Here is a 14,970-nt window from a genome sequence, read left to right as displayed (position 1 = left end):
TGGTCTGGATTGCATCTGCTCAGGGACATTCAGTCTCATAGTCTGAAGCATGCCACTATGAGTGCATCAGGTCCCAAATTTGGAGGCGTGCAAGACCAAACCAGGGCAGTCCACACAATCTCTTGCTAATTTCATCTCTTTTTTTTTCTCCTCCTTTTCACACATGGTAATATTTGAGGACACAGATATGATGAATACAATGAAAGTCACATTGCCCACATCACAGTATATCACTTGACTGTCATTCAAATGGGCACAATATCTTGCCACTTGTCAACAACAAAAATGAAAGAAGCAGTTGCCTTCATTTTTGCTCAATATCAAAACAACTTTCCTCATGGGAAAAATTCTGAGCATTAAAAGAAAATTAAGCGGATATACTGCACTGTGATTTCTTCTTCACTTAACCAAAGGGTCACTTACATATAATTATAGTGTAATGTCTATAGGGTGTGTTTATTCCAGGAGCAATCTACAGGAGTCATTATGTGAAACCTAAAGGGATACAATAGAACTTCTGTATAATACACCTGTACTGGACTAAAAACATTGCACCACATATCATTACAGATAGCCTGTGTGAAAAACACACTTCACTAATTGATTATGTGAAACTGCCTGAATTTGACAGGACTTCTGTAATGTTATTCTACATTCAAATAAGTATATTGACTTTGAAATTAAGATTCAATGACAAAAAGCAAAACCCACTGCCCCAATTTCGGGTCGTCCTATGTTTAGGATTGAAAAAAAAAATCATTAAATGACACAAAAATCAAAGTAACAATTTTGCCTGGTGTGGAACTATGTTGTGGAAACAAGCTGTAAACTTGCTTTTAAATTACCTTGGGCTATATTTGAATCACTTAAATATCACAACATTCAATTCTTACAAACATTCAATAGACCGTATCTCAAAAGATTTGTGTATTTATCTCTAGTTGTCATCTGAACCTAGAATTCGATTTCAGTGTTTCCCGGATTCAAATATTGATGAAAAAACACAAAATCAAATAGGATGTAACATTCAATATTCTAAAAATACTTCTTGTGTCAATGTGCAATGGGAAATCAATAAACCACAGCATGAATTCACAAACACTCTTTCCTACCTCTCCATTGCACTGATAAGGATCAGACACCATGGCTCTAATTTCTAGTGATAATTGATCCATCATCCAAAGAGATATCAAGGATGTATTCTATACAGAAGTTTACACTTGTTTTACGGAGAAATCATTGCACTTACTGTGCCAGCAGTAGGGAAATGATAATTCCACCTTGAGCATTCACTTCCAGATGTGATTACTGCAATTACAACAACTCAAAACAACAGCAAACATCTTTCTGAAGCAGATATCTTAGCATCAACATTTACCAGGGACGGATCCAGGAATTTTGTAAAGAAGGGGCGCGTTTACAAAATTAAAGGGGGGGGGGGGGGGGGGGGGGGGGGGGGGCGCACGCACCCCTCTCCCCATTTTTTTCTTTTTATTTCTTTTGTTTCAACAAAAAATAAAGGGGGGGGGGGCCTGCGCCGGTTGCGGTCCTCCCTGGATCCGCCCCTGGTTACATACAAATTTTTAGGCTCTGCTAATCAATATGAGTAGCTGGGAGCCATAGTGAATAACATACTGAAATTCAAAATATTTAGAGCAAGTTACAATGGCATCAAAATCTAAATCACCAACACAGAAAAGTAACACAGGCTTAATGAGTGAAAGCTGGACACTGGCATGCTAATATCTGATCTTTTGCAATGAAAAAAAAAAAAGGGGGAAAAAAAGTTACTCCCACTCTGCTCTTGAATCCGCTTATATTGCATCCATGTAGACATGGACAAACTATGCAGCAAATTGCTTTATTGGTATCATTAGCCAAATCACCATGGATATCACTAAACTATTCTCATGCCAAGCTCAATTATATGCCATAAATAAATTTCAACATACTCAAGACCAGTCCCAAATATCACATTTGGACTTTGGCTTCTAATGGATGTGTCCTCTTTGACAGGGTTGAATTGGACCTTGGATTAATTCTCACATAATTCTTCAAATAAGTCCACAGAGTACATATTTTGTTTTGAGTACACCATGGTTCAATAAGGTTGATCTTGGTGGCTGTAATGTTAATCATGAGCCTGTGAGCACTGCTTATTGGATATGCCCTGGATATCACAAAATTTCATGCTTTTTCAACTCACTTAATAGCATGTGCATGTTCACAGTGATGACTGTCTCATCTGTGGGATTGTTTCCCTTTTCAAATTACAGCTCTTTCTGATGGATGTTTGCTGTCTAAGACTTGTGTGGAAGGAAAATGCACCAAACATATTTTATCACATATTTTCTATGACAATAAATAGCAATGGAACCCTGACAATGTAGTATAAGAAATGAATACTTTTTATCTAGCCATGAGCACTAGAGTAATTTCTGCACTTTGACAATTTTGAGCCACTTTGCAGAGATACTTGGAAAAGCATGGAAGCTTTTGGCATATCGCAAGTAGCAGGAAAAACTAGAAATGTCTCTACGGCGACTGGTATGCCTCCGCCATAATGCATGGTTCTCCTAATAGGTCTATAGTACAATGTCTTGACAATGTGTGATGACAGTTTCACACAAGTGGCAAAATATTAAAATGACAGGTTTGCCACAAATGTGCTGAATGTTCACTTTCCTAGAACTAGGTTCAATCGGATGAATGATTAAAACGTCAGAGTGCAGGCATTTGGGGAACTGATGATTTTTACTTGACTTTTGACCCTTTTATAAGTTTATGCATTGAGTAATTTTCAAGGTATTGCAAAAAAGTATTTTCAGTATCAAATGGTAAAATAGTATTATCTAAACCTGGCCTTTGATCTTTGACCGCACAGTTCCAAAGAGAATCACTGTTAGGTAGAACATGCATAAATATGTAAGTTTCATGATGATACCTTGAGTTACTTTCGAGACATGGAGGAAAAAGTGCAATCTAGCACTTTCACTTGACCTTTGACCTTTTGACCTTTGACCTTTTGGCAAGAAACTTCCCACAGAATATATATTGGGTAATACATGCATACATCAAGTTAAAAAAAAATCCTTCAGGCATTGCACAAATATAAGGAAAGTAGTGATATTTTGAGGAATTGACCTTGACCTTTGACCCCCTGACCTTTGACCCATGACCCCCAACTTCCCTAGATAATCACTGCCCATCGGTACATGCATATGTACTAAGTTCCATGAAGATACCTTGAACCATTTGTGAGATATGGAGAAAAACATGAAATTTCTTAAACCTTTTCTTTTCACAAAATAACCTGTGACCTTTGACCTTTGACCCCGTGACCCTAAAATCCAAACAAAGTATTATCCCCCCAGGATATACCCTCATACCAAGTTTGATGTAAAACCACCACACAGTTCTTGAGATATCGACAAAAACAAAATGGGACGGACGTACAGACGGACGTACGGACGGACGGACGACCCGAAAACATAATGCCTCCGGCCACTTCGTTGGCGGAGGCATTAAAAAACACATCAAAATGTCTCTGCCTATGATACATTTCATTCATAAAATTATTCTTCATTCTATTCAAGGGAGACACATGGAAATTTCCATTACTAGACAGTTTCTTGAGTAAGTATTGCATATCTTGGATCATTTCTGCCCTAACGTAAGCAATATCCTACCTGTAACAAAGCAATCAATTTTGTAAATAATAATTAAAAAATCTCAAGTCTCTCCAATCCATCATATTCCATGAACACATCAAGTAAAATCTCAGACTTTAAGCCAGTCAGTCAGTCAGTGTGAATAAATCTGCATCAACTGACCAAGTTAAGCAGCAGCTTGCTCCTGCCAGCCCTGTAGTCATCTTCATCAACATTTACTAACAATTTGATAGCTTCATCCCCCACGGCAGCACGCAGTGAATCAGTAATGAAGACATCTTTCAGTGCAGCTAAGAGAGATCCGTTTATGTAGTCTCGCCAGAAGGCATCCAAGTAGGTCAATTCTGAGAATTTGATATCACAAACAATGGAGCCAAGGTCACGGGACTTCAAGATGGCACTTGCTTGAGAGAAAAGTTCTAGTTGCCGTCGCAGAGGATCTCGTTCATTGGAGTGGATCTGGCCAATGAGGGCGCCATCATGACAGCAGTACTCTGCTCGCACACGTAATCTGATATCTGGCAAGATGAAGTAATGACTGATAGTTAACATTCACTGCAACTGTAGATATTCCCATATATGACACTTTGACATCATGGGACTTTAATAGGTACATTCCCAGCCTGAGCATTCAGAATGGAGTATTAAAAGCTACATAACCAGATGTCTGTAGTTATGCACACACTAGGGCAAGTACATGTATGATCTATGCAAATATGGATACTGTTAGAAAGACATTGAAAAAAATTATGAGACAGAGATCAAAGTTTGTCTTGACTGATGTCAAGTGTTTTGACCATCCAACCCACTAGAAAACACTGTACAAATGTAAAGATCAATACAGATAATTCTCACACGAACTGCTAATACTGATTTTCAGACAAACGCAACCCTAACTGGAATTGACCCCACAATTTGTGCAATTTAGCATGTGTTAATAATAATAATAATAATAATAATAATAATAATAATAATAATAATAATAATAAAATAATAATAATAATAATAATAATAATAATAAAATAATAATAATAATAATTATTATTATTATTATTGTTGTCATTATTATTATAATTATTATTATCATTATCATTATTATTATTATTATTATTATTATTATTATTATTATTATCATCATTATTATTATTATTATTATTTCTGGACTCTCTTTGCAGTCAAGTGTTCTGCAACGATTTGAAAATATATGTACATTGTAGCATTCTGCATACGTGTACCAGTACGTTGTAATTCAGTATATTAACTGTACTCATGTAAGGCCTCTCAAAATTATTGTGGTGCATCTCATTTTCACATGTACAGTATGACACAGTTTTTATCAAAATAATATTGTCTTTCAGGGAAGTCGATCTTTAACTCCCTGCCAAAAATTGCATATTTCTTCAAACCATTTCAAAACTGTACCCTGGCATCATGACAATCATTTCATGAATATTAATTCATAAGATTACCACATGTGTGCTTGGGCCTTTCTCTAGGCAAGCCTCTTGCTTCTGGTGAGATGCCAACAGTTCTTTGGGATCTTGGTGGCATTCCAGTAGCTTGGGACGTACTCTCTCTACAGTTCCTCTCAGCAGCTTCTTGCCCAGGCCCACTTGGGTTTCTGGTCTCAAGGTGGTAATGCTGTCCATCTGGTTGGCCCTGCTCCTCTGCCCCCATTCCTCGATGTCTCCGACTCGATGCTGGTGCCGATGATGACGATGATGAGGGGAGGGTTGACGAGTCAGAGGAAGAAGAGGGTGCAGATGAGCTAGAACAAAATCGAGGTTTAACTTTTGAAAGAGTTCTTGTGGGGTGAGATGGCGTTGACTTGGAAGTTGGACCAGCTTCTGTTGCTGCTGAGGAGGAGGGCACAGGTGTGGAGGTTGATGGTGAGTTGAAGCCAGACCCTGAAGTACACTGGTCAAGGTATTGATCCACTTGGTCTGAAACAGCTGTCAAATAACATTTAAAAATGCAAATATTTAGATATGATAAGTTGGAGGAGGTCTGCTTATCCGACAGGTAAAATCCCTTTGAAGTATTATGAACTGTACGATTACTTACCGGTACTGGGAAAGCACTCTTTTTTTCCAAAAACAAATTAGCAAATGAGAGTATCTACCTTGTGGTATATGTACAATATTGTACAAGTTCCACTTTTACACTATATGCCACACATTTGTATGCTTACTTTCTAATCTAATTTCTTTCTCCTAGATCTCCCATTGCACACACTTTTAGCATTATTGCAGTATCGTGCTGATTTTACATGCTGTGGAGCAAAAAAGAAAAAATTATTTACAATAATCTAGAAAACAGAGAGTCTCGACCTCACAATTGTACAATCAATATATCAGGCAAATAAAAAAAAAACTAGAAATGTCGCTATGGCGACTGATGCCTCCGCCATAATGCATGATTCTCCCAATAGGTGTATGGTACAATGTCTTCACAATGTGTGATGACAGTTTCACATAACTGGCAAAATATTGAAATGACAGGTTTGTCAGAAATATCTTGAATGTTCACTTTCCTTGAACTAGGTTTGCTATAACTGTAAGAGTGCAGGTACATGTATTGGGGAACTGAGGATTTTTACTTGACTTCTGAACAACCCTTTTATGCATTGAGTAATTTTCAAGGTATGAAGAAACAGTGAATTACAGTATAAAATAGATTTTTTTTTTTTTGCATTTAAACCTGGCCATTGACTCTTAACCTTTGACCTTTGACCTTCTGGCTGGAAATTTCCCAGAGAATCTCCATTAGGTAATACATGTACAATGTCAAGTTTTAAAAATAATAATGCAAGCACTGCGTATACTACTACAGGCCTCGATATAGGATTTTGGAGGGGCAAGGCCATTTAGAAAAGGGCACTTTTTCCAAGAGGCCAGGGCACTTAGGTCAGTCAGAGGGGCACCAAGGCCACATTGGAAAGGGCATGTTGGGTGTTTATACGTGATGTGAATGCCCCATAGAGCTGTATGCTATCGACCGTGCTGCTACACTCCAGCAGCGCACACACGCATAAGATCTCTCCGCAGCAGACGACGTTAGGCAGTAGGCCATACGCATTACGATGTAGGTTCTGTAATACAGTACGTTCTCAACGCGTACGCCGCGCTCACTTTGGAGCACTTCCGGCGCCATTTTGCTTTGAGCATGCGGGCATGAATGCAGAGCAAGAGAGATGGCAATGCTCGCAGCCGTCCGACAGGCCTGGCATTTTTTAGCATGGCTTGCGACCACTTGCTCCGGCCCGCCGCTGCCTACAGTAGCTAGTAACTCTATGGCCGCTGCGCTGCGGAGGCAGTCGGGACGGTAAAAGCCGGTCGGGCGTACATGTACCTGTACATGTACGTAGACTTCTACAAGTCGTCTTGTATCTCGGAAAGATACTTTGAGTTTGAATCAGATATATTGGGACGCGAGTGAACTGAAGGTATGGTATTTGAGATCAGGAAAGTTGTTCAAGCTTATTAAAGTGTAGACTTTGAGAAAGGGCATATTATACGTCATAAATAATAACTTTCATTCTAAAAGGGCACCACAGCCACAAGAAAAAGGGCACATTTTTTTTGGCCGTAACTTTGATCAAGGAAAAAAAGGCATTGCGACCAACGAGAGGGGCACCGACGGCCATGGCCATGGCCGTCGGTGGCTGTCGGTTAATTCGAGGCCTGCTACTATATGACGGAAATAGTATAATTTTGAGGAGTTGACCTTGACCTTTGATCCCCTGACTATTGACCCATGACCCCTACATTCCCTAGATACTCCCTGCCAGTCAGTACATGCGTATGTACCAATTTCCATGAAGATACATTAAACCATTTGCGAGAAAAGTGAAACAGTAGCATTTTCACCTAACCTTTGACCTTTTGACCTTTGACCTTGTGACATGAAACTCTCTCTGGAGACTCTTTATGCAGTAGTACATGTCTACACTAAGTTTCAAGAAAATACCTTCAGGCATTGCATAGATATGGGGGATATAGCAACATTTTTGACATTTGACCTTGCCCTTTTGACCTTTGACCTCTTGCCAATGTCACTACAATCTACTCAACTAATTGCCCCATCATACATCATGCTTGGACCAAGTTTGGTGAAAGCTGCTTCATCCAGTTTGGAGTTATCACGTAAACAGATAAATTTTAGGATTTGACCTTGATCTTTGACCTTTGACCTTTGTCCAATTTCACTAAAAAACTAATCAAGTAATTGTCCCATCATACATCATCCTCGGACAAAGTTTGGTGAAATTTGCTTGATCCAGTCTTGAGTTATCGCGTAAACGAACACAATTTCATGATTTGACCTTGACCTTTGACCTTTGACCTTTGGCCAATTTCATCCAAAATCTAATGAAGTAATTGCCTTATCATACTTTATACTTGGACCAAGTTTGGTAAAATTCCAGTCAATATTACTCAAGTAATCGCGTAAACGAATGCGGACGGACGTACGGAAAGTAAAAAGTAGTTTCTCGTCCTTATGCTCAAATTTGTGACCCAGGTGTTCGTCATTTTACCAGCTTTGTCCGTCAAATTGTTGACCGAGGGGTGCGTCAAAATCCCATCAATGTCGGTCAAAATTTTGACCGAGGGGTGCGTCATGGTACGTCACTTGGCTATGGAAAATAACACGCATTATTTTGAACCATGGGGTGCGTCATGGTACGTTACTTGGCTATGGAAAACTGCACGCATTTTTGCACGCTACCGTGTTTACACGTACCGCGAGTGAAATTACAGTGAGCGCTTTCCCGCGGCAAGTGAAAATCAAAGTCGGGAAGCGTTTTGGAATAAGAGGAAAAAATGCTTGCCAGAATCTGGCAAGCAAAGAATTTAAAAGCCACCCTTTCCCCTTACATTTTCCCTCCAACAAACCCATGAAATCATGCATACTCAATCTCAAACCAGGGACTGTTCAGCGATGTAACAACTTAGTTCAATCTTTCCTGTCGAAACGGCAGCAGAACTGCCTGCCGCATGCTATTTTCTGCTCGATCGCGGGATAGCCCGACCAGCTGGCCAGACGCGCGCGCGCGCGACGCTGTTAGCTGTGCGAATAAGATCTCTACGTACCGCGACTAGGCTGTAGTTTCGCAGTACTCGAGCGGGAATATGAATGCCGTGGCGTGGTGTGTACCTACCTGCGCTGCAGCAGTATGCATCCACCGCACTAGCAATGGCCGCGCACACACAGCGCATTCTGCACACATGGTTATATGGGAACATGTGATTGTCATGTATGGATTGCATGCACAGAATACATACTACTGTTCGGAATATCGTAGCAGCAGCGTGATGTACGGTGAATGACAATACGGTGCTTACATGGTAAGGGAAACTTGCCGAAACTTTTACAAATTATGTGCAGAGACTCCAACTCTCCCGTTTTCGTCGGGAGATCTCCCGCCGAAAACCCATTTTTGCAAAATCTCCCGTTCTCCCGTTTGAGATTTAATTTCTCCCGCCCTGGCTCTTTGTCTCCCGTTGGAAAGGATTTCTTGCATATTTCTATCGTATGTTGAAAAAATAAGCCTTAGATAGCACCAGAGAGCATCTAGAACCCTAGGAATTTCGCGCTTCGCACACATCAACTTTGAGTCTCCCGTTTGCTCGGGGTTTCAGTCGGGAGAATCTCCAGATCAGAAGGTACTTTGGGTTGGAGTCTCTGTATGTGTACGAACCAAAAGAAAATGAAATTGCTTGAATAAAACGTATGCAAAAATCGTTTCAGTATTTACGGGGGTGCGTCAAATGTACCGAGGATGTCCGTCACAAAAGTGACCGAGGTGTGCGTCACTTTCAACGTGTTGTCCGTCAAAAAAGTGACTGTGGTGTTCGTCACTTGCAGCGTTATGTCCGTCAAAAAAGTGACTGTGGTGTCCGTCAAAAACCCCGTGTGGTCAGTCAAAAAATGACCATGACGCACCCATGTCCGGGGGTAGTGGGGTGCGTCATTACATTGACAAGTGCATTATGCTCACCCAAGTTTTTACTCTGTGTCAATTCTTTTAAGCTGCTTACATTTTTTTTTTTTTAAATGCCAATGAAAATTTGGGTTTCATGTCCCCGTTTGCATCTTTATTCTTTCATTAACCACATTGACTTTTAAAAAAAATATTTACTACTCTTTTGAGCAGCCGAACAAAAAACAAAACATTGGAAATTAACCTACCAATCCTGATGTCATGTACACATTGTATTAGAATCTCTGATAGTGCATATTCACTGTCATTCCACAAGCCAAGAATCCTGCAACGCAGCCACTATGTAATACTGTGTGTGCTGTTGAGAACATCAGAACGTACATTGTACACAGTGTGATGTACATGTATGTTGTGAATGGACAAGTCTCCACACACACTCGCACCAGCGTACATGCATATAATGAACCTGGCTTGGTTTCAAAGACCATGTACAATGTACTTACGTGTTGCTATTGGGCTAGGATGCAAGTGCCATTTCGCACCATGTACAAAAGTACATGCTTTCAAACATGTACAAACCAACCATTAATATTTCACAACCTAAAGTATGTAAACATGTATCCACTACAAAGTTTCCAAAGCTGCTATTGGGCTAGGATGCAAGGGCCATTTCGCACCATGCATGCTTTCAAACATGTACAAACTAACCATTAATATTTCACAACCTAAACATGATGTATGCACAGTTAGTTTCAAAAGTCCAACAGAAAACACTTTACGACACTTTTACATATTACGGAACAACTTGACCTCTTGAATTGAAGCTGCGCGCTATACTCAAGCAGGCAGTCAGTCAGTCCAGTTTGATACATACTGTACACGTACACGGTAATCCAGCCGTTGGTATGATACATTCAATTGTACACGCACACAACAGCGCTGTGAAGTCATACCAAAATGTGCAGAAAGTGTCAAAACAAGGAAAAGTAGAAATTACGCGGTGCGTAATATATGTCCCCGCCGGAAGTAGCATTTTGTAACAAAATGTACAATACAGGTCAAAAAATCAAGGTCAAAGGTCAAAGAAGTCAAAGGTCAAAATTCTGTGTACAAGTGTTGAAGCCCTCACCTAGTGCCATCACATAAAGCAAACAGAATCGAAATCGGGTTAGAAATGGCGAAGGAGTAGCATTTTGTAGCAAAATGTACAATACAGGTCAAAAAATCAAGGTCAAAGGTCAAAGAAGTCAAAGGTCAAAATTCTGTGTAGAAGTGTTGAAGCCCTCACCTAGTGCCATCACATAAAGCAAACGGAATCGAAATCAGGTTAGAAATGGCGAAGGAGTAGCATTTTGTAGCAAAATGTACAATATAGGTCAAAAAATCAAGGTCAAAGGTCAAAGAAGTCAAAGGTCAAAATTCTGTGTAGAAGTTTTGAAGCCCTCACCTAGTGCCATCACATAAAGCAAACGGAATCGAAATCGGGTTAGAAATGGCGAAGGAGTAGCATTTTGTAGCAAAATGTACAATATAGGTCAAAGGTCAAGGTCAAAGGTCACGACTGAAATTCTGTGTAGAAGTTTCAAAGCTCCCATGTAGTGCTATCATATAAAGCAAACAGAATCAAAATTGGCTCATAAATGACAGAGAAGTAGCAAATTGAAGATTTTGATCACACACGGACGCACACACGGACGGACACACGGACACACACACGTACGGAGCCCGTTTCATAGTCCCCTGCTCGAACTCGTTCGGCGGGGACAATTAGCAGCAAGTATTCAACTTTTACCTGAATTCAGAGACTCAGATGCAAGTATTTCAGGTTGTGAAATGCTTAGCCTTAGGGTTAATTTCTGCACGCTTAAAAATCATTAAAAAAAACCCGCACCAAGGTTCGACCTCCCGTGCCCAAATTTGACCGCATGCAAAAGCATCTACATGTAGGTTTCCACATGAAGTCGGCGGTTGAATTTTGGAAGGCGCTATGGTAGCCTAATTTTATAGTGGTGCAAAACTACGCTATTAGCGCCTCATGCTAGTTTGCAGTTGCCCATTGTACTGTAGGCAGATGCAGCAGCTTCTAATAAAAAATAATTGTAACTTTTAGTAAGGACCTTGTGTATCATCTCTCTCCAAGCTCTGGAGATCTGGAGGACAAACTGAATTTTACTTTTTTCTTTTTTTACTTTGTCTTACATAAATTACATTCTAGTACAATAAAAAAAAAAAAGAAACATGTACAGTAATGCAAGCTGCCCATCATTCGACCACAATTGCAATGCCATCCGAAATTTGACTGCCTGCTACACGTAGAAACCTATGTGCTTTTGCGCACAATCAAACCTTGGCATGCATGGGAGGTTGAACCTTGGTGCAGGTGCCGATCACAATACCGGTGGTATCCGTTAAATTCATTTGTGGATTGCAGAGAAATCACAGCCACACAAGCCTCGGTCCAGGAGTAGTTGCTTAGCACTCACTTTTCATTATTATTGTCATTAATGTATTTATGGACTTGTCAGTTTATTGATCATTTATTTATGTACATGTATTTATTTGGATGATTATTTCTGCAACTACTTGAACCCTTTGAAGACTCGCATAACTTGTTAGAGTCTAGAGTCGGGGCACCAGTTTGCTGCAGGGGTCCAGTTTGCGGCACCCCAAGGAATATCTAACCATATCTTCGAAAGTAGAAGGGTATTTTTTTTTTCTAAATTGTTCTATCTGAAAAGCAACTGAAGAGCTTTCTTTTGATACCAGAATTATGAAATAACTCGGATGATGGTCTTCATACAAATGTAATTCTAATTTAAACCGTCTGTGTCACGCAGTTTTTAAAAAAGTATGTCTTTCTTAACAAAACGTTAAGATTAGCCCTGTTGCTAGGCAACCACCATCATCCCTTGTTTGTATCTTTATACAAAATCTTACTATCAAAAGAGGCCTGGCATGGTAAGGATTCCTCGTGTAACTGTGTTAAATATTCTAAAATTCATTTCCTCTGTCAGTTTTGAGGATTGCAACAGTGACCAAAATGTCGGGGATGGGTCCGGTTTGCGACACCCCTAAGGGATTTTGATTCACACATAGCGCTATTTTACATGTCAAAATGGGTGGAAATTGATGAAATACATGCGATCTTGAAAAACTATGAAATCGTGAAGGATCGAGATAATGAATCCAAATAAAGTGTTCTAACATGCTGAAAACTAGTTGAACCATCAAAAAAAAATTTTTTTTTTTGCAAAAGTTTAGTGTTTGAAGAAATCAGGGGACATTTTTGTGTGGGGTGCTGCAAACTGGACCCCCCTGCTGCAAACCGGGTCCTCTTGGTGGTTGCAAATTTTCTGCATAAAATTGATTATTATGACTAGGGTAATTGTCCACCATACAAAATTGTGATGCAGTGTCAAGAGGCCTTTTGGTACCTCTTCCAATAAAATAAAATAAAAATAAAAAAATTATTTAATTTCTGTTGCCCGTTTTACCAGAATACTACTAAATACCCTTGAAAAGGCCTTAACCTACCGCAAACTGGGTCCACTACTCTAGACCTCCCCGAAAGTGACAGAATAAATCAGCAACTCAACTCAAGGCATCCACAAGCAAGTTGATTGTGGTCACTCTCACTCAGTCTCACGGGTCGGAAGTCCGAAGAAAAAGAAAAGTTATTGCAGCAAAAACAGACAGCAAACCCACTCATGCTATTATTAAAAAAAAAAATAAAACAAAACAGTAACACGCACTCCAGCTGGATGTTGCATTTCACACCCCACACTGTCTTTTGTACACAACACGCATGTCGGGTTCTGCCCACACAGCACTGTCTACCCAGGCCATGTCATGGCCAGGGAGGGCGTTGATGGGCACCCTTCCAACTCCAGGCGCAGTGCGCCTTATCCTGTGACCACACAGATCTGAATATATCGGACTACCAAAGTTGATCTGTGCTTTTTTCTACATTCTTCATTACATAGCCAAAATCTTACCTCTCCTTCTTTTTCGTCGGGATACAAATGGCATAAGATCGTGTCTTGTAATCATCCTTAAGACGTTAAGAATCTCATAGAAGTTCGAAGAATCGCACAATCGAGCTCTTTCCATCGCAAAGAAGAGATCTGATGGGCGTTTGATTCTTCCTCGATCTTCGTTCACGAGACTTCCGACGAACAAACTTTTTAGAGCACTGAAATCTTGCTGAGTTAATTGGCTGGAAATAACGCCAAACATTTCGTGAAGAGAATAGAGTTCAGTTTCTTTGCTCTCTGACGCTGTCATACTCGGATTTTTCACTTTCTTAATATCTTGAATACTGCCGGTAGGGTGAGAAGATGATGACCTTTTCGCCATGGCTAACGACAAACGTGTATATTTTTACTTGAAACTGGACTAAACGCAGGATAGCACGCACTAGCAGCGTAAACTTTGTGCCTTGAATTCCGTACGATACATACAGTACACTAGTAGTATGAGTAGCGTTTACTACAATATTGTACTGCGTGTTCATTATCCCGCGCGAGAGTCCCGTATCGGGATTTGTGTGCGCGCGCACTGTTCGAGACTCCCTGTACATTGTATACTAGTAGTAGACAGGGTAGAGGTCACATTTCTTAATTGATTTTTAAAAAATCATAAATGTGTTTTCAATGATATTTACCCCTACATCATATGAGAAATCGCACATTGAAAGGTTGTAAAGCTTCTCAAAGGGACACTTTTAAAAATGATGGACATTGGGTTTTTTTTTTTCAAAAATATATCTTGCAGTGTTGATATAGTTCTACATAAATAGATACATGCAGTTATCCTTGCATGAGGGGGTATCATCATCACCTTATTGTCTACAAAGTACTGTGAAAGACTTTGATTTATCAAATTGATTTATCAAACAGATTAACTTTATGTATTTTGAACTGCTTCAGTGGTAGCCAAAACAAATAAATACATTGAAATACCACAATCATTCAAAAAATTGTGTGATATGACTACTAATTATTCATGAATTCAACTTCTTTGTACTCAGCTAGTACCACAAGAACATAATAAGAAAACAAAGTGCAGAGTTAGAGGCGAGATGAGGGGGGGGGGGGAGGCGGAGCTGAGAGGGGGGGGGGGGGGGAGGGAGCTCGAGCGATTTGACAGATCCCTAGAATAGATCGACATAGACCAGCAGATCATTAGAGCTTGTATGGGATGAATACTTTCCATGCATTTGTGTGCATTACGCATGCATACTCTATATAGGGCTCACACGGGCATTATTTCCCCATAGAGACGTGTGTTAAAATTCAAAATTCAAAAAATTCTGTAAAATCGCTGGTAGAAATGAGGTTTTTCATCTTCGCCAGC

General features: G+C 39.9%; 1 protein-coding gene across 1 annotated transcript; it reads right to left on the bottom strand.

The window, feature by feature from the left end:
- Positions 1–3,333: 3,333 nt before the first annotated feature.
- On the bottom strand, positions 3,334–13,971 carry LOC139738881 (death effector domain-containing protein-like). The gene is made up of 3 exons (XM_071649509.1): positions 13,611–13,971; positions 5,141–5,623; positions 3,334–4,189 (listed from the first exon to the last, which is right to left on the bottom strand). Exons 1-3 carry the CDS (start codon positions 13,969–13,971, stop codon positions 3,825–3,827), a joined length of 1,209 nt encoding a protein of 402 aa, XP_071505610.1. The 3' UTR covers positions 3,334–3,824.
- Positions 13,972–14,970: the final 999 nt, after the last annotated feature.

The sequence above is a fragment of the Diadema antillarum genome, unplaced genomic scaffold (genome assembly GCF_040938485.1).
Source record: "Diadema antillarum isolate AM-2024a unplaced genomic scaffold, OU_Dant_1.0 seq00000770_RagTag, whole genome shotgun sequence".
NCBI lineage: Eukaryota > Metazoa > Echinodermata > Echinoidea > Diadematoida > Diadematidae > Diadema > Diadema antillarum.
Note: the sequence above shows the minus strand (reverse complement) of the source record. Positions and strands in the feature narration are given on the sequence as shown.

Coding starts and splice junctions, on each gene's coding strand:
- LOC139738881 (XM_071649509.1), bottom strand. CDS start 13,971: ATGGCGAAAAGGTCATCATCTTCTCACCCTACCGGCAGTATTCAAGAT. Junction 5,624..13,610: donor CCGACGAAAAAGAAGGAGAG/GTAAGATTTTGG, acceptor GTTATTTGACAG/CTGTTTCAGACCAAGTGGAT. Junction 4,190..5,140: donor AAGGCCCAAGCACACATGTG/GTAATCTTATGA, acceptor TCATCTTGCCAG/ATATCAGATTACGTGTGCGA.